The 27508-nt window shown below is 29.7% G+C and overlaps 2 protein-coding genes across 3 annotated transcripts; both read right to left on the minus strand.

The window, feature by feature from the left end:
* Window positions 1-1292: 1292 nt before the first annotated feature.
* Window positions 1293-3327, minus strand: LOC113846941 (expansin-A8-like). Of its 2 annotated transcripts, none has more exons than XM_027475718.1 (3): window positions 3168-3327; window positions 2320-2632; window positions 1293-1596 (listed from the first exon to the last, which is right to left on the minus strand). In XM_027475718.1, exons 1-3 carry the CDS (start codon window positions 3313-3315, stop codon window positions 1293-1295), a joined length of 765 nt encoding a protein of 254 aa, XP_027331519.1. In that variant the 5' UTR covers window positions 3316-3327. The 2 variants fall into 2 exon arrangements, with proteins under 2 accessions (XP_027331519.1, XP_027331520.1); XM_027475719.1 differs by having other exon boundaries at window positions 3192-3204.
* Window positions 3328-24691: 21364 nt separating this feature from the next.
* Window positions 24692-26599, minus strand: LOC113848471 (expansin-A15-like). Its single transcript, XM_027477999.1, has 4 exons — window positions 26292-26599; window positions 26026-26168; window positions 25634-25922; window positions 24692-25262 (listed from the first exon to the last, which is right to left on the minus strand). Exons 2-4 carry the CDS (start codon window positions 26156-26158, stop codon window positions 24932-24934), a joined length of 753 nt encoding a protein of 250 aa, XP_027333800.1. The 5' UTR covers window positions 26159-26168; window positions 26292-26599; the 3' UTR covers window positions 24692-24931.
* Between the last annotated feature and the right edge of the window lie 909 nt (window positions 26600-27508).

The following is a 27508-nucleotide window of genomic DNA, read 5'->3' on the forward strand; positions in this document are numbered from 1 at the left end:
ATTTGGTCTTAAAGTTGTTTTAGTATTTAAAAGTGTTAAATATAATAATAGTAAGCAATTAAAAACACTTCAAGGGAATACTTAAATAGGAGAACATTTGACTATTCTCATTTAATACAAAATAAAAGTATATTAAAATTAGCAAAAATGGTTATTTGAAAAAGTCAATACCAAAAAATTGCAGGATATTTGTCTAGTTTACGCATTTATAAAATATAAAAATTACAAACCACGCGTGAACCATCTTCAATCTCCGATATATACAATATTTAAAGAAGAATCAAACCCCTGCTATGTTAAATCTCACCCATTATATAAGTTCAAACGTGAATTATACATAAATAAATCCAGGGGTCGATCTTCTGCTCACTTGATAAAAAAAATGGTCCCATGTTTCTCTCTCATTTTATACAACATTTCCCCTCATTTTGCCATAAATTTCTATTAAATAAAAAAACATGCCTGCGGTTCTTTTGGTCATGACATAAACCACAATATAACTCACATAGACTTGGGCTTTATGCGTGAGAGTGATCCAAGCCAACAGATTTGTACATGTACTTTTAACGAATAACTGGGGAGGATAGATTTTGTGTGCACATGGGAGAAGTCATAGAGGGTACAGATGGTAGGTTAAAGTCGGTGAGGATATTTTTTTAAAATATTATTTTAATTTCTATATGAAACTTTTTAAAAATAATTTTAAACAGTAATTTTCATCATCTCATATTTAAATATTTTTTATTTTAATTCCTATCCATAATATATTTTATCATTATAAATTTTTTTTAAAATTTGTGCAGAGGTGAAAATTACCAAACGCAATATATATATATATATATATATATATATAGCCTTTTCCTTTTATTTTTTTTTCTCTTTTGAAATAGTAAACTTATTTAGTTACATTAATTAAGCAACTAAGTATGTGTCTTGAATACAAAAAATAAAATAAAATCGGAATGTCAAAATAAATTCTTAAAAAAAATCATATCACAAAATTAATTACTTCTCAAATCTTATAAAAGAAATTAAAGATAGATCTTCCTTCGTAGATAAAGAAAAGAGTGAATGGAAAATGATTTAAAATTATAAATTAATATTCAAATAAAATAACAGTACATAATACATTTGTGAGTCCCCTGCGGGTGCCATAATATAATGATCACCTCAGCTACCTTTCCAGAATCACACAGCTCCAAGGATCAATGCCTCTCTTAGCAATTAGCATTTTTTCTTTACTTTTATCTTGATTACAAACATTTTAGCTAACCTACCCCACATTGCAAATTCTAAAACTGACCCCCTTGGAAGGTCTGACCAAACTGCCAGTTAGATGTTGCCACGTTGTTGCTTGTCAAAGTTCTACCGTCACTGGTGGTGACTTGGAAAGAGAGACTTTGTCCATTGAGGTAGGAGTTGCTTTGCCAGTTTTGCCCCCAGTTCCTTGACATTGGTTGCCAGCCAGTTCTTGACCCTTTGATTGACACTCCATGGACATCCCCTGCACCCGCGACGTTGGTGATCAAAACCAGGTTGAAGTAAGAGTGTCCATTAATTGTGAATCTTATTCCCCCCTTTTTCACACAAGAAACCCTGTCATCGTCACCAAATAAGAAAAAAAGCTTAGAAAGTAAGTTGGTAGAATTTTAGAACAAGCTATATGCACTCTATTGTCATCATCAAATAATATCTCCAGCACAGGAAAATTTCGGAAACTTATTCATTTTTTCTTCGGCGATCATTCTTGGATAATTGTTAAATATGTTGTCACATCTTAATCAGGATAATTGAATGAGAACAAGTACCAATACTCCAATTTGAATCTTATAGAATGTTTATCATAAGGAATAAGACATTTTATTTATTAAAAGGAATGAGATTACAAGCGTCATCCACCAAGTACACTGGGAATAAATTATTATCATATTGATTTTTCAAAAAGGTTATCACGAAATTTAGTCCCTAATTTTTTTAAAAAAATAAATATGATATTTTATTAGTAATTTGAAGGGTTATCCAAGCCCTTTGCGCTCACTCAAATTCGTCAACATTAAAGCTGGATAGTGATGTTTGTAGAAGCAACCCCAATTTTCTATGGTGCAGAGTAGGCCAGGTGTTACAAAATACAAAGAACAAATGGTTGATTTTTATTAGGTCTCGGATGAGCGTGGAATTGGCTTTCAAAACATTAATATTATTTTTTTTGGTTTTGTTAGGGAATTAATGGAACCTTGTAATTAGTTAATGATTCATGAATTGTATAGTTGTAAGGCAATTAAAGCTTGAGAAAACTACAAGGTTTGTGGCTGCACATACCTTCTAAATGCCACAGGCACAATTCCAGCTCTATATTGGGCGATTTGCAAGAATGCGGGTTCAGCCATATCAAAGTGTTGAAGAGGAGGGTTGCACCAACCACCATTATGGTTGGACAGAGCAAAGTTTGGTGGACAAAAGTTTGTAGCAGTGACAACAATGGTGCCAGGCTTGCACCATCTTGGATCATCAGCACACCTCATTTCATAACATGCCCCACAGCTCAAGCCATTGTTGAACAAAGCAGTGCTGAGAGCTGCAGTGTTGGTTCCATACCCCTGACTGTACAAATTCCCATAACCACACGCACCTCCTATATGGATCAAACCAAAGGGTTAAGTAAACCCCACCTTCTCAACAATCAGAGCTGAGTCAAAAAATATTTATTAGACTAGTCAAATTATATGATCAATAAAAGTCTTAATTTGTCGATGTTTTGTATTTAGGCCAAGTAGTAATGATAAGGTAAATAATTTTGTTTTATAAGTTACAGTTAATTCATGCAGGTCAACTTTTTAAAAAGTAAAAAAAAAAAAAAAAACTCAGTTCTTAAAGTTTAGTTTAAATGCGAAGGTTAATAAAATTGTAAAAGATATATTTAAAAAATTGATGCTATTAGTTAAAAGTTTAATTTATTTTACATTTTTATTTTTTCTCTTACAAATTTTGAAACAGTAAATATATTTTTTAAGATAGCTAATCATATTTATTTTAGTTACCCAAAAATTTTAAAAACCTTTGAAGTAAGCGCCGCAGACCCAAACATAGCTCCATCCTCTAAACAATCCCCCTCTCAAAAAATACACAACGTAAAAAAATTGTTAAACATAGGTAGAAGCAAAACTCACCCATTGTGCCAGAAGCATCACCACCACCATAGAAAGTGGCGTGGCCACCCTGCCAATCACCATAGTCAGCGGTGGCACCCTGCAAGTGCATGTGAATGAAGAGAAAAAAGAGAATTACTAACACAACAGAATATGCATGGGGTGCCATGGAAAGTCTTTTGATCAAACAGGGGAATGTGAAGTTTTTTTGCTGCTTTGATATTGAATGCAACAGGGAGGCCTCTATTTATAAGCATCATTTGGTGATTAACATGCACATTGGTGGGGTTTCTTTCCCTAAAGCCACACAACAAGTGAGAAATCAAGTGCACATGCGCTGGTTCTAGTTGGGATTCCCAACCGCTAATCTTGTAGGCCAGACCACAGCACATGCATCCCCAACCAACTTTATAGGCCAATGTTATACATTTTTTTTATGATTTTTTTTCTTTCCTTCTTCAAATTTGTTAAGAACCTACGAACCATTAGGTGATGCTTGCTGCTTGGTGGTGTAGTGTGCCAGTGATTATAGTAATGTGATGATGATGATGATAAATCAATATAAATATAAGCTATATTAAAACAAAAAATAATTATTAAAATATAAACAATTTATAAAAAAATATTTTACTTAGTATATTTTTGTCATACACATATTCTAATTTTTTAAATTTTATTGCATTTATATATTGCACTCAATACCCCTATTTGTACCCAAGTGACAAAAGCTTTAATTGCATTCCCAATTGAATTGGGTATGGTAGGGTCTTGATTAAGGAAATGATAAACTTAAAATTATCTTAGCACATGAAAGAGTATCTGTCTATCTGGCAATGAAAGCAGGAGCAGCTAAGGGCATTTGTAGGATATATGCTCCCCCTTTTCAGCACGCAAGGGAAAGACATTATCTTCTACTTGCTTTACAGTTAAAGTGTTTGGAGACAGTATTACACGGGCATGTTCATTAACTATGCGGTTCTTTAATATACTTTAAGTGCTTGGTTGATACATGCCCTATATCCCTGTCTGTGTAATAAAAGAAATGAAAATTGAGAGCTTAATTGATCTGCCTAATCAAAACCTTTTTATTAGATAATATGAAAATTAGTTGTTGCACATATCATACTTGATCATTGATTATGTATTTGACACCCAAAACGCATGCGGATAGATCATAGAATACTATAGTCATACCAATTGTTCTCTTGGAAATCTAATGCACAAGACTTAATTATCCCACTTTCAAAAACTTAATTATATACCGTAATTATAATGTTTTTCACACTCCAATTTTTACGTTACATTATTGATTGTATATATACCTATTCTTGTTTTCCTCTTTATTCTTACGTATTGGATATATACACCTCAAAGAAAGTCAAATAATCATTATTCTTATTTGTAAACCTTTGTTGATTAATCAATTCTGAATGGAGCTACAAGCAGCGTCGTTTCTTTCTCACTCTAACTATTGCATTACCAAACATTGACAAATACACTACAATCACGTGTATTGCCGAATAAGCATAGCTAAGTGTCAGTTTTCTAATTTAAAACAAATAAAGGAGTGAACCTCTATACTTGACTATTTATTTTCATGACTTGTACGTTTTCGTTATTATTTTAGGATAAATAACGTTAATTCATGCTTACACACTCATAAGCAAGCAAATTGGACACCTCAGATTTCTACGCTATCATCGCCTTTGGTGAAGGAAATATTATGGCTGCTGCTACTTGATCAAATTTTCAAATGTTAGATGATGCCAAGACTGCAAAAACACAACCCAAGGGGTGAGCCTCCTGTTAATACTAAAGAGAAGAAAAAACAACATTCAATGTCAATATTACCCCTATTTTTGTGAACTTCGGTGGAAAAATTAACTTTTTGCATTTTTTAAAGTTGAAAGCAACTTTAATAATAATAATAATAATAATAATAATAATAATAATAACACATATTTAACGTAATTTAACATCTTTTACTTGTATTTAAAATTTTTTATCATAATTTTATTATTTTATAATTTATGATTAGATAAAAATTTCAACTCTCTCACATAATTTTTAGAGAAATAAAATTGTAATCCTTACTTGAAAAATAACTATTGAAATATATTCATTACATCTAAATAACTACGTAATGTGACAGGGAAAAAAAATACATAATAAATGTTTTTATAATATTTTGTTATCTCATTCTTTCTCTCAAGTTTTACTATATAAGACTTAAAACGAATAAGTTATCCATGATCGAATTCTGGATAATACATATCCATGTCATTATCATTAGAACAACGTGACAGAACTTTCACTGATCAAATTTTCAACTCTGCCAACCTGATTTGAAGTTGATTAGCTCTATTGATTTGTGGGATTTAATTAATACCTCCACAACAGTGAGCTCTTTTGCTTATAACTTTTAATTTGGTGACAGTATCGTTTTGAGGTGTTAAGTTTAGGTTTCCTTAATTCTCTATTCCTTTGACAATATGGATAATGTTACAACATTCTTACAACATAAGTATATATTTCAAAGGACAACCTTGAGATTATTGACTTTAAATATTTTTAATGCATGACAATAAAGTATGATAAATGTTTTAAACTTTTTACAAATGCAAGATATAGTAGTTGAAGAATGATGAAATGTACTCTATGTGATTTTTTTTGGTTGACTATAATAATGACATATTTGAACAAATAGAGAGTTTTAATCTTTTTATATATATAGCAAGCTAAGAATAGAGCAAACTTTTGATAGAATAAGTTAAACATTGTATGTGTGTAATGTAAATAAACCAAATGAAAACCGTAATAAGGCTATGCGGAAGTGAAACTTATTGAGAACACTAACCTCTAGCTATTGTAAGGTTGATTCGCAGTTGCAGTTCTAGTTTTCCAAACCCTCACTCACTCAAGCACAATAGTGTATTTTGTTTTAAGGAGAGGAGTGGATTCAAGGACCTAAAACTATGAGAGTGTAAAATATTTATAGGGTTCTATCCATCATAAAGCCCATTTCAAAAAAATAGTAAAAGTAACCTCCGCGTGGAACAAAAACAGATGCAAATAATGAGGTTATGTGGATCACATAATGTTCCTTGAAAATCGGAACTAAAAATAGAAATTGATTGCTAATATTCTCCCACTTGATCCATTAAACCCATTATCAATCATAATAAGAAACCAAATATATGAATCATGGTGACAGTTGCTCTAATGGTGAGTATTATCTTCCATGTATCACATTATATCAAGTCTCTCAAGACTAACTCTCAACTTAATGAATAAACCACATGTTCATTCACAGTTAAAACTAAACGATATTTCTCAAACAAACAAAAGTATGCACAAAACGAGAGAAAACATCAAATCTGAATAAAAGTCTTATATAAAAAAAAAAGTACCCATAATGATTGTCAAATCATGAAATTAAGTCTCATTCGTGTTACATGATCCTTAAAATTCTTTGGTGGCATGCCTTTAGTCAAAGGATCGACAATCATCAACTCAGTACTAACATGCTTAATGACCATTTTCTTTTCCTTAACACGTTCTATTATGACTAAATATTTTAATGTCGATGTGTTTACTTCGACTTCTACTTTTGTTATTATTAGCCATAAATACTGCAGCAGAGTTATCACAATACACCTTTAATGACGTAGACATAAAGTCCACAACTTTAAGCCCATATATAAAACTTTTCAATCATACACCATGTGAGGTAGCCTTAAAACAAGAAACGAACTCAGCCTCCATATTGGAAGTAGCAATCAATGTCTGCTTCACATTGTTCCAAGACACAGCTCCACAAGCTAGCATAAAAATGTAACTAGATGTAGATTTCGTGATATCAATGTAGCCAGCAAAGTCTGAGTCAGAGTAGCCTATCATTTCAAAAGCATCAATCTGTTTGTACATAAGCATGTAATCTTTTGTTCCTTGAAGATATCTCATTACTTTCTTTGCAGTTTTCCAATGGTCAATACTTGGATTACTTTGATATCTTCCTAAAATTTCAACCGTAAATGCAATGTCAGATCTAGGGTCTAGTGCAAACCTGAGCACACACAAGACTTCCAACAGCTGAAGTATATGGAATATTTTTCATATGTTCTCGCTCAAGGTCATTTTTCGGACATTGACTCAATTCAAGTCTATCACCCTTCACAATGAAAGCTACACTTGGTGAATAATCTTTCATGTTAAACATCTCTAAAACCTTGTTGATATAGGTCTCTTGAAACAAATCTAAAATACCTCGAGATCTTTCTCTATGGATCTTAATGCCTATGACATAAGATGCCTTACTTATATCTTTCACATCAAAGTTCTTTGAGAGAAATTATTTCATTTTATATAGCATAAACTTATTATTAGCCGCAAGTAAAATATTATCCACGTATAAAACAAGGAAGCAAATCTTACTCCCACTAACCTTCAGATATATACATTAATCTATGATGTTTTCTTCAAAACTAAATGAAGATATGACTTCATGAAATTTTAGATACTATTGACAAGAGGCTAATATTAATATGTATATAGATCTACTAAGCTTGCAAACTAAATGCTCACCGTTACTAGAGAAGAATCCTTCAAGTTGTTTGGTGTAAACTTCTTCTTCTAGATCACCATTGAGGAACATTGTCTTCATATTTATTTGATGTAACTTAAGGTCAAAATAAGCTACCAATGCCATAATCACTTGAAGAGAATCCTTTTTATACATAGGAGAAAAGGTCTCCTTGTAATCAATTCCTTCCCTTTGAGTGAATCCTTTGGCGACAAGTCTTGACTTATGTCTATCAATGTTGCCTTATGTGTCTTTCTTGGTTTTATAGACCCACCTACATCCGATGACTTTTACATCATCAGGAAACTCAACGAGATTCCAGACTTTGCTAGATGCCATAGAATTCATCTCATCTTTCATGACATTGTACCATAAATTTTGATTTCTTAGAATTCATGGCTTGTGAAAACGTTTCAGGATCATTTTCGACTCCTACGTTATAGTTAGATTCTTGTAAATACACCACATAGTCACTAGAAATTGCCAACTTTTTTATTATAGTAGATCTTCTTAACGTTGTTTCATTATCTTGATGAGGAACTTGTTGTTCAACCATTTCCTCAACATATTGATCAACATTTATTTGTGACTTCTTGTCAATAACTTAATCTACCAAATCATATTCAATAGCTTGTAGAACTTAGATAATTGGTTGTCTAATATACTTTTAAACTGGAGGAGCATGAATGACTATTAATTTATCACTTGACTCACAAGGTTTAGCTTTATAATGATATGTTTCAAGAGCAGTGTCTTGAATTAGGTCACTCTTACTAATCAAATCATTTTCAAGAAACTTTGCATTTCTTGATTTCACAATTTTAGTGCTACGAGATAGACAATAAAACTTATACCCTTTGGATTTTTCAGCATATCCAATGAAATACCCACTAATAGTCCTAGGGTCAAGTTTCTTATCTTGTGGGTTATAAATTCTCACTTCAAACGGACATCTCCAAATGCGTATATGTCGCAAACTAGATTTCCACCCTTTGATCAGTTCAAAAGTTATCTTTGAGATAGCCTTAATTGGAACTCTATTTAATATATACACAATCATCTTAAGTGCTTCAATCCATAAGAATTGAACAAATATCTATCAAAGATATTTGTTTTTGATCGGAGCATCAAGCAGAATAGATATTTGTTTTTGATCGGAGCATCAAGCAGCGCAACCTGGTTCTACTTGACTAAGCTCCATGCTCTTTCACTATGTCTATCAAAGTTCGATTCCTTCTTTCTACCACACTATTCTGATCCAGAGAACTAGACATAGTGTTTGGGCAAATGAACCAGGTGCTTGTCCATTCTTTGTGTATCTACCATAGTATTATCCACCTCTATCTGATCTCACAATTTAATTTTCTTTCTACATTGCAGCTTTACTTCAGCCTTAAAAACTTTAAAGGCATCTAAAGCTTCATCCTTAGAACGAAGTAAGTAGATATACATATATCGTGAGTAATTATCTATAAAGGTGATAAAATATCTCAGACTACTTGTATCCATGTCTGGACAACAAATATCTGTATGAATGATCTCTAACATGTTTGAACTCCTCCTGGCACCAATTTTAAACTTGTTAGTTTGCTTACCCTTAATGCAATATACACAAGTCTCAAAATCAGTAAAGTCCAAAGCACTAAGTACTCCTTTATTTACTAATCGCTTAATTCGCTCAATGGAGATGTGTCCCAATCTTCGATGCCACAATATAGAGGATTCCTCATTTACAAAATATCGTTTTACCCCAGTAGTGACGTGTATAGAATTATAAGCGGTATTATTTCGCAAAGTAATAGAATAAAGACCATTACATGGTTCAATAAAATTAAACAATTTTAGATTTATTCAATAAAGTAAAACCAATGTCTAAAAAATTAAAAGAAAAGCCTAAAGGTGCAAATCTTGAAATTGAAATCAAATTCTTAGAAAAATCAGGAACATAAATTGTCTTTTTTAAATTTAAAACAAAACTACTATTTAAAGTTAAATTGCACGTCCAACGGCCTCCAGATATGAACTTATCCTACTCCCTGAGTAAGTGTATTGTTCACTTTCCACTGGCCTCCTTAGGTTTTGCATAACCTACAAGGTATTACAAACATGGACTGTAGAACCAGAATCAACCCACCGTGTATTATGATTAATATCAACCATATTAGATTCATAATAAACAAAAACAAATAAATTACCCTTCTTGTCTAGCTGTGTCTTGAATTTCAGGCAGTCTTTCTTCATGTGTCCTTTCATTTTATAAAAGAATTAAACACTTTGATTCCTTCTTTTATGTCCAGCTAAATAGGAATCTTTCCTTTGTGATTAACTTGATTCTTCTTACTCCTCCCAAATGTAGTTAAGTTCACCCTCTCCCCTTCTTCTATCAGTAACCTTTCCTCTTCTTGAGCACACATGGTCAACAATTCATTAATAAATCACTTATCCTTATATGTGTTATAAGAAATTTTAAAGAGAGCATATTGATGAGGCAAGGACACAAAATATAGTGTACCAAGAAGGAATCAGACATGGTAACCTCCAAGGCTTTCAATAAAAATCCCAGTGAGCTTTATGGATGAAAATTACATTATAAGGGTGTTAGCAAGAGATTTATCAAAAGTAGTAAATTGCTCATCAATGGCCTTCAATAAATCTTTGACTTTATCATGCGGATCGATATAACCCCGAATACTAGTAGAAATGTTGGTCGTTATGAAAGTCACAAAAAGATTATTAGAACTCTCTCACTTTTCATAAAGATCAACTGCATATGGAGTGCTAGTTGCAGTAATAGCTGGTGGTTCGTCCTTTCTAATAGTATAATCAATGTTCATCCATCACAAATGAAGAAGAAATCTCTCCTTCCAGACCTTATAGTTGTCACTTTTTAACTCAGGAATACCACATTTAATATCAGAAATACTCACAAATTGAGAAACTGCAAAGTTTAAAATACCACATGCTTATCATAATAATTTAAGGATAAAATAAATATCATGTTTTACCAATGCAAACATACTTTAATTCATGAATCTAGTGACATAAAACTTGTTTATGGGTTAAAGTCCTATTCAATTAGACTTATTACACATCTTTATGACAAAACTATCAAATTATGTTCCTTTTTTTAATTCTTGTGGGTAGATTAAAAAATATAATATAATATTTTATCCTAATTAATCATAAACATGCAATAAAATTCCTGTAGGTAGATTTTATCACATTATATATAATCAATTATAATTAATAAATTTTAATGTGATTTAAAAACTATATATATATATATATATATATATATATAATTTTTAATCAATCAAAAGTGTTGTGGCTACTCTCCAATTTATTAAAATTATATTCAACACCAAATATTAATTCTCTCCAAAGAGCCAAATGTTAGCATTAATATCAAATAAATTAGACATAAAAATTAATAATGTCATGCTAAATAATCACAAAGAGAGGATATATAGATTTCAGAAACATATATTTTACAAATATAAGGGCTTAGTGGAAGTCAATATAGTCCACTACTGTAGAGGTCTTAGGCTCGAACCAATGCACTTTTTTCAGAAAACACACAAAACAACAAAAAAAACTTGCGTTGCAGTTGTCTTCAACCTCCAGCCGAGTCAGTTTGACCCAGTTATGACCCGCGAACTCGATTTCAAAATTTTAACATTTCTAGTATGCATTAAACGTGAAAAAAAAATACGTTTTTTAGGTGCAAAAAATATAAAAAATGATTTTCCATATTCGACTTTGATAATAAAAAAAAAAAGGGTCAAACACACAACATTTATATCCAAAAATAAAATTTTGAATTTTCAGAACAAGCAAGGCAGAGGATATACTGTTACACGCTTTTTATCGCAGCACTTAAATGGTGTAATTTCACTACTAGCAAGTGTACTAGGTAGTTGTAGCAAGTTATAAAATGTGAAAATCAGATTATGTCCCAAGTATCGTCCTCTAGGATCTTATTTTTAATCACCAATTCACAAGATAATAACCATTTGCACCAAACAATTCATTGAACAGATTTTAATATGCAAGAAAGTAAAATTCAAAATTAAAGAAATGAGAAATTGTTAAAAACAGAATATTAACTTGTACTATTAGAATGAATCACGAATGGAAGAAAGTTAAGAATTTATTTCACTAGAATATCAATATCAATTCAGTTCTACCTCTGAACATTCAAGCATTTGATTGATTGACAATCGGTTTCTCTTTACAATAACCAAAGATTGATTCCTCAACTCATTGGTCCTAATATTTAACCAAATCTCCCTAATTCCTTAGGCCAAATTCAATTCAATATGGCATTACGAATTAGAACCAAAAGATTGCAAAACTAAGACCACTTATCCCTAAGAAAATCAAGAGTTTTGGTAATTAATTCAGATCCAAGCAACAAACCTAGTTTCCATTAGTGAAGGTTACTCTTTGATTAATCAATTGAATTTCCATTCAAAGATCAAGTAAACACAGAATTAATCCCTCAATCAAATCAAATACTCAAAGTTGAGAGTCAAAACAAAATCAATATATCAATTCTAGATCCATAAATCCTTAACAAAAGAGTTAGAAACACATTACAATGAAATGGAGAGAAGTAAAAAGAAAAGAAAATGAAAAGCAAAGAGCCATCTCAATAACTTTGCCTCCCTCCATATTCCTCTAGCAAGGAAGAACAAAAGTCGCTCCTCTCTTCTCCCTCTGACTTCCCTTGGAAGTTAAAACAGTTACAAAATGAATACAAAAACTAAAAATGACAAAAAGATCTCATTTCTAAGTTCCTAATTCCTATTTATAGAGCTCCTCTAATTCTTCGACTTGACCCTTGAAATTCTGATAATTAGTTGTTCCCAGGTGTTCTGAAATCTTCTAAAAGTGATACAGAAGCTCTAAACGTCTAGAATTAGCAAGAAGAAGAAGTTATAAAGTTGCAGAAATCTGCACCAAAACGCGCAGTGGCTGGAGTAAAGGTGTGCGAATGCGCGCCTTGGCTGCAACTGCTCTGCATTGCCACGCGTAAAGTTCCAATCTAGACTTTACTTGGATGCTCAATTCCGCGTTGCCACACCATGTACTATGAGTTGCAATGTGCTCTTGCGCGCCAAGGCTTCAAGTGATGTGCGTTTCAACGCACAACACTCCAATTAATGCTTCTTCTATGTGCTTAGCTCTGCGTTGCTATGCCATCTGCTATGCGTTTCCACGCTCTGTTGCGCGCCAAAGCGGCAGGTTATGTACGTTTCAACGCAATGATAGTTATCCAGGTTCATTTGCTGGAGTGTTAACGCGCATCACTCAGAATAGCCACGCAGACCCAGTGCTGTATTTTGTTCTTTTCACGTTCAAATGCCAATCACTTGGAGTTGTAACGCCCAACTCTTAGGATTTCTTCAAGCTTGATTTTTTGACTATTCTTCTTTAATTTCATCTTCTTATCCTTCTTTTAAGCACTTTCAACAACTTTTCATCTTTTTGCATGAACTCCTACAAAAATTTAAACAATTTTTAATATTTCAACAAAACAAACAATTTAAATTATATTGTTTTTGTGATCTTTTCAAGTTTATTTTAGAACTATTTTCCTAATTATTAACCAAAAACTATGCTAAAAACATGGCAAAATATGGATTTATCATATACAATGTTTTGATACCAAATATAAATAATAAAAAGCCAAATGAAAACTGTAATAAGACTATGCGAAAGCAAAATGGATTGAGAACACTAACCTCCAGCGATTGCAAAGTTGATTCGCGGTTGCAGTTCTAGTTTTCCAAACCCTCACTCACTCAAGCACGATGATGTGTTTTATTCTAAGGAGAAGAGTGGATTCGATAACCTAAAATCATGAGAGTATAAAATATTTACAAGGTTTTACCCATCATAAAGCACGATGGTGTGTTTTGAGCACTTTAATTATGTCTATAAGATGCTACTTTCATTAATGTTAATGGTCTCTTTATCTAATATTACAAAATATTTCCTTATTTTCAATGACTTGGTGAATATTAAAAACAAGTATGCTTTAATGCATGTTTCTACTTGTTGTTTGATTCTGCTGATTTTTTACTTTTCTTTCATAATTTGTTTAAATAAATGCGCAATTCTATTTTTGCTAAAGTGGATTCAAGTTCACTTAAGCTATTTGGAATTTGCTACTTGCATTTAAGCTGGCTGAAGCAAATATTAGAGTTCCTAAACAATGTTATTTGTTCCACTTTTGCTTAAGATTAACTATATTTGTTTGGACTCGCTAAAGTGAAAGTTCAATAGCTTAAGCGAATGGAATATCACTTAAGCGAGTATAGGTTATGACATAATGGTCTTGTTTAGGTAAGCTTCAAAATGTGTCAAGCAAATTTATAGTCGTTTAAGCAAAATAAGTCTTCACTTAAGCGATTCATGCTTAATTTTACTTAAGTTAAATTTAAATTCACTTAAGCGAATCTCAACTAGGCTATCATATTTACACTTAAATGAGAGAAGATTTAAATTTCTTTCATATCATAAATTACCAAAAACTTGATCATATACAAAGTTCAAGATATACATGCGATATACACCGTACATACAATACTATAACAAGTCTATGTAGTGTAGGTATAAATATTTTTATATCATAAAAGGTATTTAGGTATGTGTAGTGTAAGCATATATAATTTTATGACATACAACAAAGAAAAACTTATTGTATGATCTTAGAATCATGTGGTCTCAACCATTAATATTTTACCAAATTTTAGAATGTTAGAATTTACAAGAAAAGTTTTTACTTGTCACATAGTGAATGATTAAAATTACATGGTCCTGAATCACCAAAAATATAATTATTCTATAAAATAATAAATATAATTATTAGATTTTATTTAAATGATCATCTTAAGGAAAGTATATACTTCATTTTTAAGTAGTTATGTCTTTTATATATATATATATATATATATATGAATTGGGTCAAGTAAAAAGACTTAATTATTGTGAAAATAAAAATAATAAATATAAATTATTAATTCTTATTTAAATAGTTAACATTAAAAAAATGCATATAAAACTTTTAAATATGTAATTACTAATTAATTTTTAATTTTAAATAATTATATATAATTATATGTTCTAAATTTGTAGATCTTATATTCTTAAAATAAGATATGTATCAGCTCACGCTCTTGCATTTTTATTTTTTATTTTTGGTCGATCTCATGCTCTTATATTTGATAAAATAGAAGTACATGCAAGAAGATATGCATGTCAGTTTTGTTCAGCTTCTGCTGTGTGCTTAGGCGTCAACGAAAATGCCTTCACAAGGGGTTGTCCCAAATTTGGTCTTATGTCATATCAAATTAAGGACCTCGTGGAAGAATTTTTATGCCTGGTTTTCGGCCTACGACGGTGAATCAGACATTGAGCAAACTCCTTTTCTTTCTTAAAGACAAATTAATATTTAGACAATAAAAATATACATTTATCCACGCTTTTCAACCTCCGAGTTTGTAGAGCCACTGAATGCAAAAATTTGATACCTTAATTGCAACTTAGCTTGTAATAAATTTTCTAATTAATTTTAATAATTATTAAAAAATAAATAAAAAAGATGAAATACTTGATCCCGGTTAAAGTATTTTTTCACCATCATCCTACTCAACTCTGTCATGAGAATGATTTTCTAATCTCACCATTTATATTAATATAAATTTTGGTCAAAAGTAAATAACAGTTTTTGGAATATGTGATGAGCAAAGAGCAAAACTTGTACAGCGAGATCCAAAGCGATTTATTGGCCCAACAATGCAACACAATCCTTTTGCGCTGATGAGTTAGGTTGATATCAAAAACCTCACAACGAAAACGTATAGGCATCTCCATCTCATAGAAGTTAAGAAGGGTTCTTCAAAACATAATCGGTGTACAATTCGTATATGAATTTCAATAAATTTTCCATGTGTTGTGTTCCACCCTCACATACCACAAAAAACTTCGTTCCTGTGGGAGAGGGAGATAATTATTTTCATAAGGCATGCCTAATCAATATTTAAATAAGAATTTTGCAAACGAGCTTCTTAAAGACATATTCAGTTTTATTATAACTGTTCAATTTTTATTTTAACTTTTAGAAACATAAGTTATTAATTTTTTTAATATAAAATTTTAAATTTTACATGAATACTGATGTTTATATTGATAAAAAGTTTTATTACTTTAAATTTATGATTATAGAGTTAAGTTATAATAAACATAAAAAAAATCAAAAAAGTTATTATTAAAAATAATTTATCGAAGGTCTCGTATGCAAATAATAATGAATAAAGTTTAAATAAGATGCTATAGTATTCATTTTCATACTCATATTTTAAAAGAATTTCATACTTATGTTTTTTAAAATAATTTATCTGAACCTATTCTCATATACGTTAAATATTCAAATTTTCATATCTATATCATTATCAACATTTTGTCAATTGAAATATATTTTTAAAGAGAGGTTACATTATTATAAAATAAAGAACATTTTTTTAAAATACTCAAATAAAATATTAAATTATAAATAAAATACTAAATTATAATATTAATACATATACTAAATTATATTATCCTAAACTTTATATGTATATTTTGCAGGTAAATGAATATGGATAGTAAGTGTCCGTACTTTGTGAATATTTATTTATACTTTAATCCAAATTTACTAAACAAATAAAGCAAATGTTGATCTACCTACCGTAAATATTTTCTACAGATGGCTAGGATTGCCTGAGTTGGCACAAACAACCATACCTTATGCAAGAAAATGTTACATATAAGAAATCGTGGGCTAAAAGTGTAAGGTTAACAACAATGGTGGATTATATATATATATATATATATATATATATATATATATATATATATATATATATATAGATGAAAGATTGTATCATTTAAAATTTTTTATATTTAAGTTGAAGTTTTTATTAATAAATTATAACTTGTTAAATATAAATTAAATAAAAAAATTTATATAAAAATAAAATTTTTTAAATTTATGCCGTACAAGAATATCTTGCATATATATATATATACACACGAAGAACACGGTCATCATCAACCAGAATACATTCAACCATTTTGTATTAAAAATAAAACGAAAAGATGAAGAAAAAATTTAGAACACAAATAAGTGCATCATAGAACAAAAGAAAAGAATGGAATCACAAGAAAAAAGGTGTAGATCTAGATGCAGTGACGTTGTAGAAGGATGAAATCGTTTTCGCGATGTTCAAAAAGGTGCGAAACTAGTGGTTACCACCGGTGACCATGGAGCAGCAATCGAGGTCGGTCTTTCCATCCCTAAAACCACATATATATCACCCAAACCTGAGAATTCAACAAGCTTGAAGAGAGATTAGGTAGAGAACCACTTGCATGCAGCAATCTCTTCCCATTCAATTGCCAGTAAGAAAAAGGGCGAAGGAGAATTGGTGGAGGACACGGGAGAAAAGGAAAAAGGGAAAAAGAAGAAGAAAAACTTAGGGAGAGAGGAATCAGGAGGGGAGAGGGAAGAAAAAAAAGAGAGATGGAGTTAAAAAAGTATTTTGTTAAATAAAATTTATTATAAAACTAAGAATTTTTTATATTTAAAATATGTTACAATATTATTTTGATCTTAATTTATTTTTTTATTCAGTACCTATACAAAATGTTTGTACAAAATTTTTAAATTAAAAATATTTTTAAAATAGTTTATTCTATTATCATTTTTATAACAATTATTATTTTGTATTTAAATAATTTTTATTTAATCTTTATACATAACATATTTTTTTATTATAATATTTATATATTACACATTTTTATTTTAGGTTTTATATGAAAAAATTAAATTATATGAATCAAGATAAAAAAAAAAGTGTCACATGGGAAATAAAAAAAAATGTTAATGTATAGAAGTCAAAATGAAATGTTTAATATATAATTTAATGTTTAATATTTTAATAAAAAATATTTAACGTTATACCAATGTACATGTAAGAGATTATTTGAAAAGTTTGTTTTTTAATTTTAATAAGAAATTTAAATAATTTAACTTTTTTGTTAAAGTAAATTTTATTTCTTTTTTAAATTGGTTTAATAAATTTAATCATACCTGTCGGTAATTATTTTTTGTATCTGTACGATCTACGTGTTTATACAAAATATTTAATTATATTAAAGTTTAATATATGACTTATACTTTTTTAGAAAATTATTTAAAATTTAAGTTTAACTTATACAACAACAAACAATGCTTAAATTTGACTCATTTATTTAAATAAATAAGATTTAGAGTTTAAATTTGACTTAATTAATAATTTTAAAGTTTGAATTTGGTTAATTATTTTATTTAAATATTTTTCAAACTTTAAATTTTATTAATTTAATGTTTAATATATAATTTTTATGCTAAAAAATAGATTAAAAATTATAATAAAATATAATTTTATTTACTTTAAAATGCCTTAAGGTTAAAAATATTTTTTATTATAAAAATAGTGTATTTATTTTTAAAAAGTTATAGTCACTTATTTAAAATATAACTCTTGAAAAATAAAGTTAAATATCCAAAACACATATAATGATAATAGTAAATTAAATATAGAATTTAAATAAATATAATAAATAAAATTATAATTATCTAAGTATGCATGTATATATGAAGTAATCATGAATTAACTGGCTTGGAAAATTTTAATTATAATTATTTAATATTGTCATATTAAATAAAGTATATTAATATATTGACTTGGAAAATTTTGATAAGCATTGTTGCAAAGTCTACTTCCTTAATTTTCAAAGGTAGTTATAGATCAAGAATTTAGTAATTTTATATCTCAGTAATATATTCTATCTATACACATTTAACTGGCGGATGAAAATTAGGACATAAAAATTACTAAATTGTTGACTCTATTACTGCACTGCATTTGAAAGTAAAAGTCATTAATTTTGCGGCATTGCTTATCAAATTTTAGAAGTAAACCAACTTACACTTTATTTAATAACACAATTGCAAAAGAATAATTTTTAAATATAAAACATACATGCTAGTTTCACATATGAAAATAAATGCAAATAGATAAGATATGGATAGAATTAACCAAATTTTGAGAATAATAGTTGTTTTAACAGGCTGCTTATAAGGTCCTTCCAAAATTTTCATAAGTAAGAAAAAAATTTTCCTTTCAAAAAGTTGTATAATATTAATCTAATAGATTATAAACTGTTCGATTAAAAAATTATTTAATCTAATAGATAATAATATTTTAAATAAAATAATAATATTAAAGAATAATTTTGTAATTTATTATTTAATCGTCATCTTCTCCATTAAACTTCGTACCCTTGCATATGTCTTTTTATTTTTCTATTATTCTGTAAATTCAATTAACAAAAAGACTAATAACAAATTAAAATGAATCTTTTCATTTTTTACAGACAAGTCTAAATTATTAACCATCATTCTAACTATTCATTTGATAATGGAAGACAGATGATAACGTAAAAGATATGATTTAGTTGAGAACTTTGCAATTACTAAACTACTTCTGCAAACCTTCAAGTTTAAAGGTGTAAAGAAAAGTATACAATCTTCATAACCTTTTTATACCATAGAACTTGCTCTTATAGAATCCAAAATAACCATGGTAAGAAAGAATCAACTTTTATCCTTCCTAATGTGATAGAAGATTGGATTCGAATATGCAGTGCAGTAAATTTTTTTTTTTACTTTAATTTCTCCTACAACTTCATAAATTTTTTGTTTTTCTTTAATTTGAAGAAGTTTTTTGGAATTCTATTTAGAAGAAAATTCTATTTTTAGTTTATGATATTTGGCTTTTGTTAGAAGGAAAATATGAACAGAGAAAATTTTCTGATAATAGCGTTCCTCAAGTTGGTGAACATTACCCTTAATACTGGAGAAGGCAAAGTAGGGTGAACCAGTAGAAAGTTTATCGAGATTTCTTTGAGTTTTACAGCTATGAAAGTGAGATGGTAGAGATATATTGGTTGGGAGTAAGAACAGCGAGTTCTTCAAATTGATGAACATGACCTTTAATGATAGAGAAGGCAGAGTAGGGTAAAATAATAGAAGGTTCATTGAGATTTTCCTGTGAGTTTTGCAGCCATGAAAGTAAAGTGGCAAAGATATATTAGTTGGGTTTAGAACAGCCGAGGATCTACAGTGAAAAAAATGATAAAATACGTACCATTTGAATGTGTTGCACCGTTAATAATATTTGAATATAATTATATTATATTATATGGATACAAATCCTTTTGAAAAATAAAAAGTTAGTACTAACACCGCGGTTTGTGGGGAAAAGATTGGTGATGTGCAGCACAAGGATCATTGTTTATGAATAATGGAATGACTTTTTGTACAGAGGGGTCTTATTATAACACTCAAAATGCTTTTTAATGTTAAAATAATATTTCTGCTTTTGAAAGGATGCCATTCCATTGGTAAGGCAGCGCCAAAGTCCAGACAAATTAAAGGACTTACTTATTCTTCCCCATTTTATATTATAACTGCCAAGACTTGGTAAGCAAACAACATAAGGTCGTCCTTAATTATTACGATATAAGATATTATATATTCTCATTAATGCTTATAATTTTCTTAATATATTTAATATTAAAAAGTATTTATATTTTTTTAAAATTTATTAAAAATTAACAATAATAATCATTACACACATAAAAAAAATATAAAATATCACCATAAAAATTTTCTAGTTCTTCTTAAAGGATTCAAGTTTTGTAGTAGGGAGAAACGGATTATAGAAGGTATATAATGTAGAGCAAGAAAACTTCTTCGATCATCGCATTGACAGGATAATTTATTCGCGTTCACACTACCTTTTCTTTGTCTCTGTTCTACAAGAATAATGATATTGTAACGGGTGTGAGATGACTACAAGCACCAGACCTCAAAAGTAAAGAATACAAGAATAAAAATTGTGATATGAAAAGGAAAAATTAAAAAAAGTGGGTGGAAATAAATTCATGGAAAAAATAATAAAAAAATATAATTAGTGATAAAATATAGAGATGAAAAGAAAGGATGAATATAAATGAAACATAATAAATAAAAGTTAGAAAATAAAAATAGTTAAATAAAGATGTTTGCTATAGTAACTGTAAATTTGAAAAAATATTTTATACTTTCTTTGTATTAATAAGTATAATTTCTTTAATATCTTAAAAATAAGAGATAAGAGAGTAATATTGTAAAAATAAGAGATAAGAGAGTAATATTTTCCTATTCTCTTGTATTGAATATCCTTCTTTGTTCACGGTGACTTGATGTTTACACATATTAACCCCCCCCCCCCCCACCCCCACACACACACACACACATACATGCTAAACGAGTCTTGCAAATTAAGTAATGACTGATTCTTTGGTTATCACCCTCCTTTATATTCCTTTGAAGCCAAGACTGTAAAAAGAAACTACTCCATTCCAGCGTTATCACCCTCCTTTATACTCCTTTGCAGCCAAGACTACAAAAAAAAGAAACTACTCCATTTCTGCGTAGAGAAAATGGGGTCAGACTTCAACTACGAGTATGCATGATGATTTCTAATTCTAAGAGCATGGATCGTCATTGATTCCTCGTCCAAGACAACAAATTCAGTGGCCATGAATAGCGGTAATACACCTTTAATTTACAAGACCATTTGAGCATGCACGATGGTTTCTACGAGCGTGTTTCGAAAATTTGATATATAAAGTGCTTCCGGCAATGGTACTCTACAGGAATGAACATCATGACTGGAGGCTAAATAGTATATCATCTGGAGCAAAACTCACATGAGAAAACTTTGCAGTGGGATCAAAGCTTTCACTCAAGGTATGTATATATGTATTCCCTGCTCTGTTGTTTGCTAGTTTATATGAATATGTGTTGCTTGTTTGGAGGTAGATCCATTTTGTTTGTATTTTTAACACACAATAGATTGTCACCCGTTTATAAGTTAGAAATTACAAGAGTTTCTTAAAATCTTAAGTTATAAGAATAGTTGACACATAACTGTTCTTTAAAGTTATTTTAGAAAATGATACATAATCATACTATTGATTAAATTTAAGAAATAAAATAGTTTAGTGTAAATAACAATTTACATTGTTTGAATTTTTAAATAATTTTGTATAATTTTATTTTGTTGCAAAAAGAAAAAAAATATTAAGATAGATAATAAAAAAATATGTTAGCACTGACTATTTATAATTAATAAGTGGTGGTTAAGAATAATGATTGTCCATAATAAACACACCAAGTTAGTTAAATTAGTATAAAAATTATATTTTTTAAGAGTATAATCAATAGAAATATCATAATCTCTAAAGAAAATAAAATTTGAATTTGCTTAATAATAATGTCTTACTTGTAGAAGGTAAAGTCATGCCATCAATTAGATAAATTACTTCTATACAGTTTGTTTAATTATGAATTCTTTTATAATTTTCACTCTAAGCCATATTGTTACAATTTTAAATATGGTCATAAAAGCCCCAAAGCTTATTGTCATAAGAGTTTCGAATTAACTCACTAAAATTACTAATGTTGGTTCAACACTCTCACCAACATTTAAAGTTACCACATTAAAAAAAAGGTGTAGACCACCAAACTACACAAGGAAATTGAGAGCAGACAGAAAAGGAAACAATAATATTAGAACTAGAGACAAATGAAGCCGAATTGAATCAAAATTCAATTGGGAATGTACCTATTTTGGTGGAGGGGGCATCTTTTGGATGGTAAGATGGAGCGAAGTAAAATTTGAATAGGGAATAAAGGAAGGCAACAAAGGATGAAGTTGCTACAAAACCTCAAGGTTCAACAAAAGTAAAAATGTAAAAAAGAAAAAAGTTGCTACAAGTGGTTCTAAACGGTGATGAAAATAATAAAAAATAAAATCTTCTTAACAATAAATTAGGAAAACGGTTGAACATGTTTAAAGGTTGATTGCTTCATTTCTTTCTTTTTTTAAGTTATTTTGAGTGTAAATTAAAATAATATTTTTAGTTGTTTTTTCTTTGTCATTTTATGCCTACGTGAGATCAATCCAAATTAGCAACAATTTATTATCTTTTATCCACTCAACCCAATTTTTAAGTTTCAAGTTAAGTTGGATTGGCCAATTTATTGATCTACCCAAATTCATATCCACCTGTAACACTAATTCTTAGTCGTCGGATTGAAAATTTGGAAGTGTTGAGTAAGAATTAGAAATGGCGCTAGTCACAAATACTTGAAGCACTGGTTTTTCTTGAGTTAATGTGTAGTGTTAAATAACTAAAATAAATAATGTAAACACGTTTTTTTTTCTCTTTCTTGTTTTTTTGGGCTGCTTTGATGGTCAAACTAAACCATCTTTCTTCATGTTCTTTCTTTGTCCTTGCATGAGTAATTTCCCATGCCACACTTCTCTGCAATTTCGCCTCACATGCAGCACCAAGAAGCAGCTACTTCTTTGCCCCCACTACTTTGACGTATGCACACACTTTTGGAACCACTCAGAGAATTTCCTCGCCACCATATCACGGATAAGAGAGTAAGATTTTCCTATTCTTTTGTATCGAATATCCTTCTTTGTTCACGGTGACTTGATGTTTAGACATATTAACCCCCGCCGCACATACATGCCAAACGAGTCTTGCAAATTAAGTCGTCTAAAGGTTAACTTTCAGGTCTTGCAAATCAATGATATCACTTAAACCATGGATATTTAACGTAGAAGAGATATATAGTGATTAACGTAAGAGGTAATGAAAGGTTTCAGTGTTTACGAGTTTAATTTCACATACCCATAGCCTTTGATCCCTCTTTCCATTGTCCAAGCCATCAAGCCTCTACCACTACACTCCTCAACGACTCAGCCACCAATCACCATGGAATCAAAGCCCAGTTCGCCATATTTCATGCTCCAATCGTGTCCCGTTTCCCCATCTTCCATGCCCCCCAACTGGTATCGTAATCATCCACAGTATTATTGTTTTTTTGCGTCTTCTTTCATTATATTTGGTTTATATATATCGAGTATAATTTATATCAAAAGTATTGGGGACTACTATTTTATTTTCTCATAGGATAGGTGCTATGTATATTCTTTTTCTCATATTTTTTATCAACCTTGATAATTGATGCATTGGTTGTTTATTTTGAAACAAGTTAAATGTATTTATATGATGCCAAAAAACAAACTAATCAACTTTTATTTTCCATTTTGTTCTCTTTCAGGTTGATTTAATTGCAATGAAAGCCCAAAAGTTTCTGTTTAGAATTGAGTCAGCTGTTAAATCGCCTAAATTTGTAAGTGTAGAGGTTTCTTTAAGTTGAATTTAAACATTTATAATAGAAAATTTTTATGGAAAAAACACAGTTATAAAAATATAATAAATATTTTATTATTATTAATTGCTTATAGAACTAAGTTTAATATTTTTCTTTATGTATTATTATTGACTAAAACTTTACTATAAAACACAGTGATAGATATAATAGAAAAATACTATTAAGTTAGTGTTGACATTTATTAGGAATATTTGTGACTTAATTGTAACTAAATGTGAGTTTTGGATAACATAAAATAGATTAACCATTAAATTTTAAATCAAAACTCTAACTTCAAACAATGTCAAGAGTTAAAAAACTTGCAAATATAACTCCAAAAGTTATAATTAGTAGCGTTTAAAATCTCTGCCTATTCAAACACTACGACTGGATCACTTGTCAACAAGAGAGGAAAAAGGTTTCTTGAATAATGAATTTGTTAAGACTATGACAATCTTGTTTTATGTTTTCGTATCTTCCCTCCAACCACCGAGCTAACTAATCATTGATTTTTTATTTTCAGATGTCATTATCCCCCAACATTCTGTTATTGACCGTATAATTTCAAATGTATCCAACAGCGCAGTTCGACGGTAGAACTCGATTTTCCTTTTGATAGAATAATCTTTCTACAAAACTACAACAATCATGGGTCATCCCACCAGGTAAAGTTGGTTAAATGATCTTTCAACAGAATGGAAATAAAAATAACTAAATATGAACATTCCACAAAATTCAATCACGTATTAAAGCAAAGTCTCTGATGCTAACTTGGGGAAAACTGAAGCATAGAGATTCTGTATATATAAGGAAAAAGACTGCCTGCCAACTTTAGTTGTGTGTCCCACTCGGATTAAACTGACACCCAGTAGTGTCATTAGTTTGGCCAGGAGTCCACTGGGCGTCGAATACAGTGTTGCATGACAATCTTGCATCGTCACCGGCAATGATCCGAAAAGAGAGACTTTCTCCAATGAAGGAGCAGTTGATCCGCCAGTATCCGTCCCCATCCCATTGCATGAGTTGCCACTTATCTCCTGACCCTTTGATAAACAGTTTTTTAATATTCCCTGCACCTGCCATATTTTCTGGCAAAACCCGGGTGAAGTTATCGTGGCCTGTGATTGTAAACTTTATGCCCCCTACTCGCCCACACAACGCCCTGTCACCGTCGCCAAATATAGTCAGTGGTGAAGTAGAACTAATAAAACTATACGAACTCAGAGACATTAGTAACAAGCCATTATAACTTATTCTAGTTCATGAAAGTAACTTATAATTCCTATTCCTGTAAGTTCTTTTAACTTATTTCAATAAGTTTACTCACGTAACTTAATAAGTTCTTTTACCTTATTCTAATAAATTTCAAGATAAAATTTATGATATAAACTCTCATGTATTAATAATTTATTAAATAAAAGTTTAATTAAGCTGTTTACCTAAATACATCATAAATCCTCTAATCTTAGATTCACAAGATAGGATTGCAAAATATTATGTTATCCAATACATAGTTGATCTGCACGTACAAACCTTCTAGCATTCACTGGAGTATCGGTAACTTTGTCATTAGCGATTGTCAGCAAGGTTCCTTTTTGCAATAAGAATTGTAGCAAAGGGTTGCCCGATCCATTATTGCAGGAAAAAGTAGAATTTGGTCGGAAATGGCCAGTAATAGTAACATTAGTGGTCACTGACTTACACCGAGGCTTACAGGCGCAGTCTATTCTAAAGCAAGCATTATGCATCAAACCATTTTTATAGGAAGTTTCGTCTAGTAATGCAGTGTTAGCTCCGTAATTCCCATTACCACTTGCCCCTCCTACATGAAAATGTGACACCACTGGTCACTCAACACACCATATGAATGGAAACAAGCACAATAGACCCAAAAGATAACGATTTTGCTAACAAATACATGATACCTAAAAAAGAAGCACCAGCAGCATCAAAGAGAGTAGCATGGCCACAAAACTGATCATCATAGACAGAAGCACAAACAACACCAATGAGACCAATTAACATAAATGGCATCATTAAAGATGCCTTGGCGGCCATTAGAGTTTCCCTGAAACAGTACAATGACGGTAAGGTAGTGCAGGAAATTAATCAAACACATGGTGTGCAGGAAATTAATCAAACACATGCTGCGCAACAGATGAACCATGATAAAAACACTCAGAAAACTTACCCAGTAAACACACAAAATGGTTTATTTCAGTTTGGAGCGAGAAGAGCCAACAACAGAAAGAAGGAATAGTTGAAGATATCAACTCCTGTCTGAATGCACAAACAAGATCCCCGCAAAATCGACCAAAGAGATGAGAAATAGGGTGAATAGAGTGAGGAAGGAAAACAGAAATCAACTCCTGTCTGAATGCACAAACACGATCACCGCAAAATCGACCCCAAAGAGATGAGAAATGGGGTGAATAGAGTGAGGAAGGAAAACAGAAATCCGAAGTTTGATTCGAAGAGGGTTTATTTTTGAGAAAGGTCAAGAAAATGAAAGTAAAACAAAAGGGAGTAAAGTGTAGGAAATTGTAAGTTGTGGGCTTTAAAGCCCATAACACTACTATCTACATTTTAAAGCCCATATTCACACTACTATTAATTTAGTCTTAGTATTTTAAAAATACATCAAAATAATTTATAAATTAAGTAAAATATTATTTTAATCTTTAATATATGCAATTGATAATTATTTTAATTTCTATAATTTCAAAATTTCATAAAAATAATTTATAATCTAAATAAATTATCATTTTAATTTTTAATGCATGTAATCATCTTATTTTTTAGTCTTTAATATATATATAATTATCGATAATTTATTTGTATCATGACTTAAATATTAGTTATTTTAAGGATAAAATAATTTGACATATTAAATATCATGTAAACATAATATATGATATTTAATGATAACGTAGCGAAAATAATTAATTTAGTCTTCATAAAATTTTAAGTTTATAAATTATTTAAAAATTAAATTAACAAATTTTTTTAAAAAAAATTTAAAGAATATTACTTTATCATGTTATTATTAAATTTTATATAACATGATTAACTAACATTTGTTAAATTAGTTTGTCTGTTATAATAACTAATGTCTAAACAATTAACAAATATATACATTAAAGATTAAATTAATTGATAATTAAATGCGTTAAAATTAAAATAATATTTTATTTACATTATGAACTATTTTAATAGATTTTTAAAATTTTAAAAATTAAAATAATTAATAATTATATGTATTAAAAATTAAAATAATTTTTTACTTAATTTATAAATTATTTTAATACAATTTTAAAAATAATACAAACCAAATTGATAATTTACTTACAAGACAACCTTTTACTTTTTTTCTTTTAACTTCTCTCTTTCTTTATTGATTCGTTCTCT

Source organism: Abrus precatorius, unplaced genomic scaffold, assembly GCF_003935025.1.
Source record: "Abrus precatorius isolate BTA unplaced genomic scaffold, Abrus_2018 Scaffold8, whole genome shotgun sequence".
NCBI lineage: Eukaryota > Viridiplantae > Streptophyta > Magnoliopsida > Fabales > Fabaceae > Abrus > Abrus precatorius.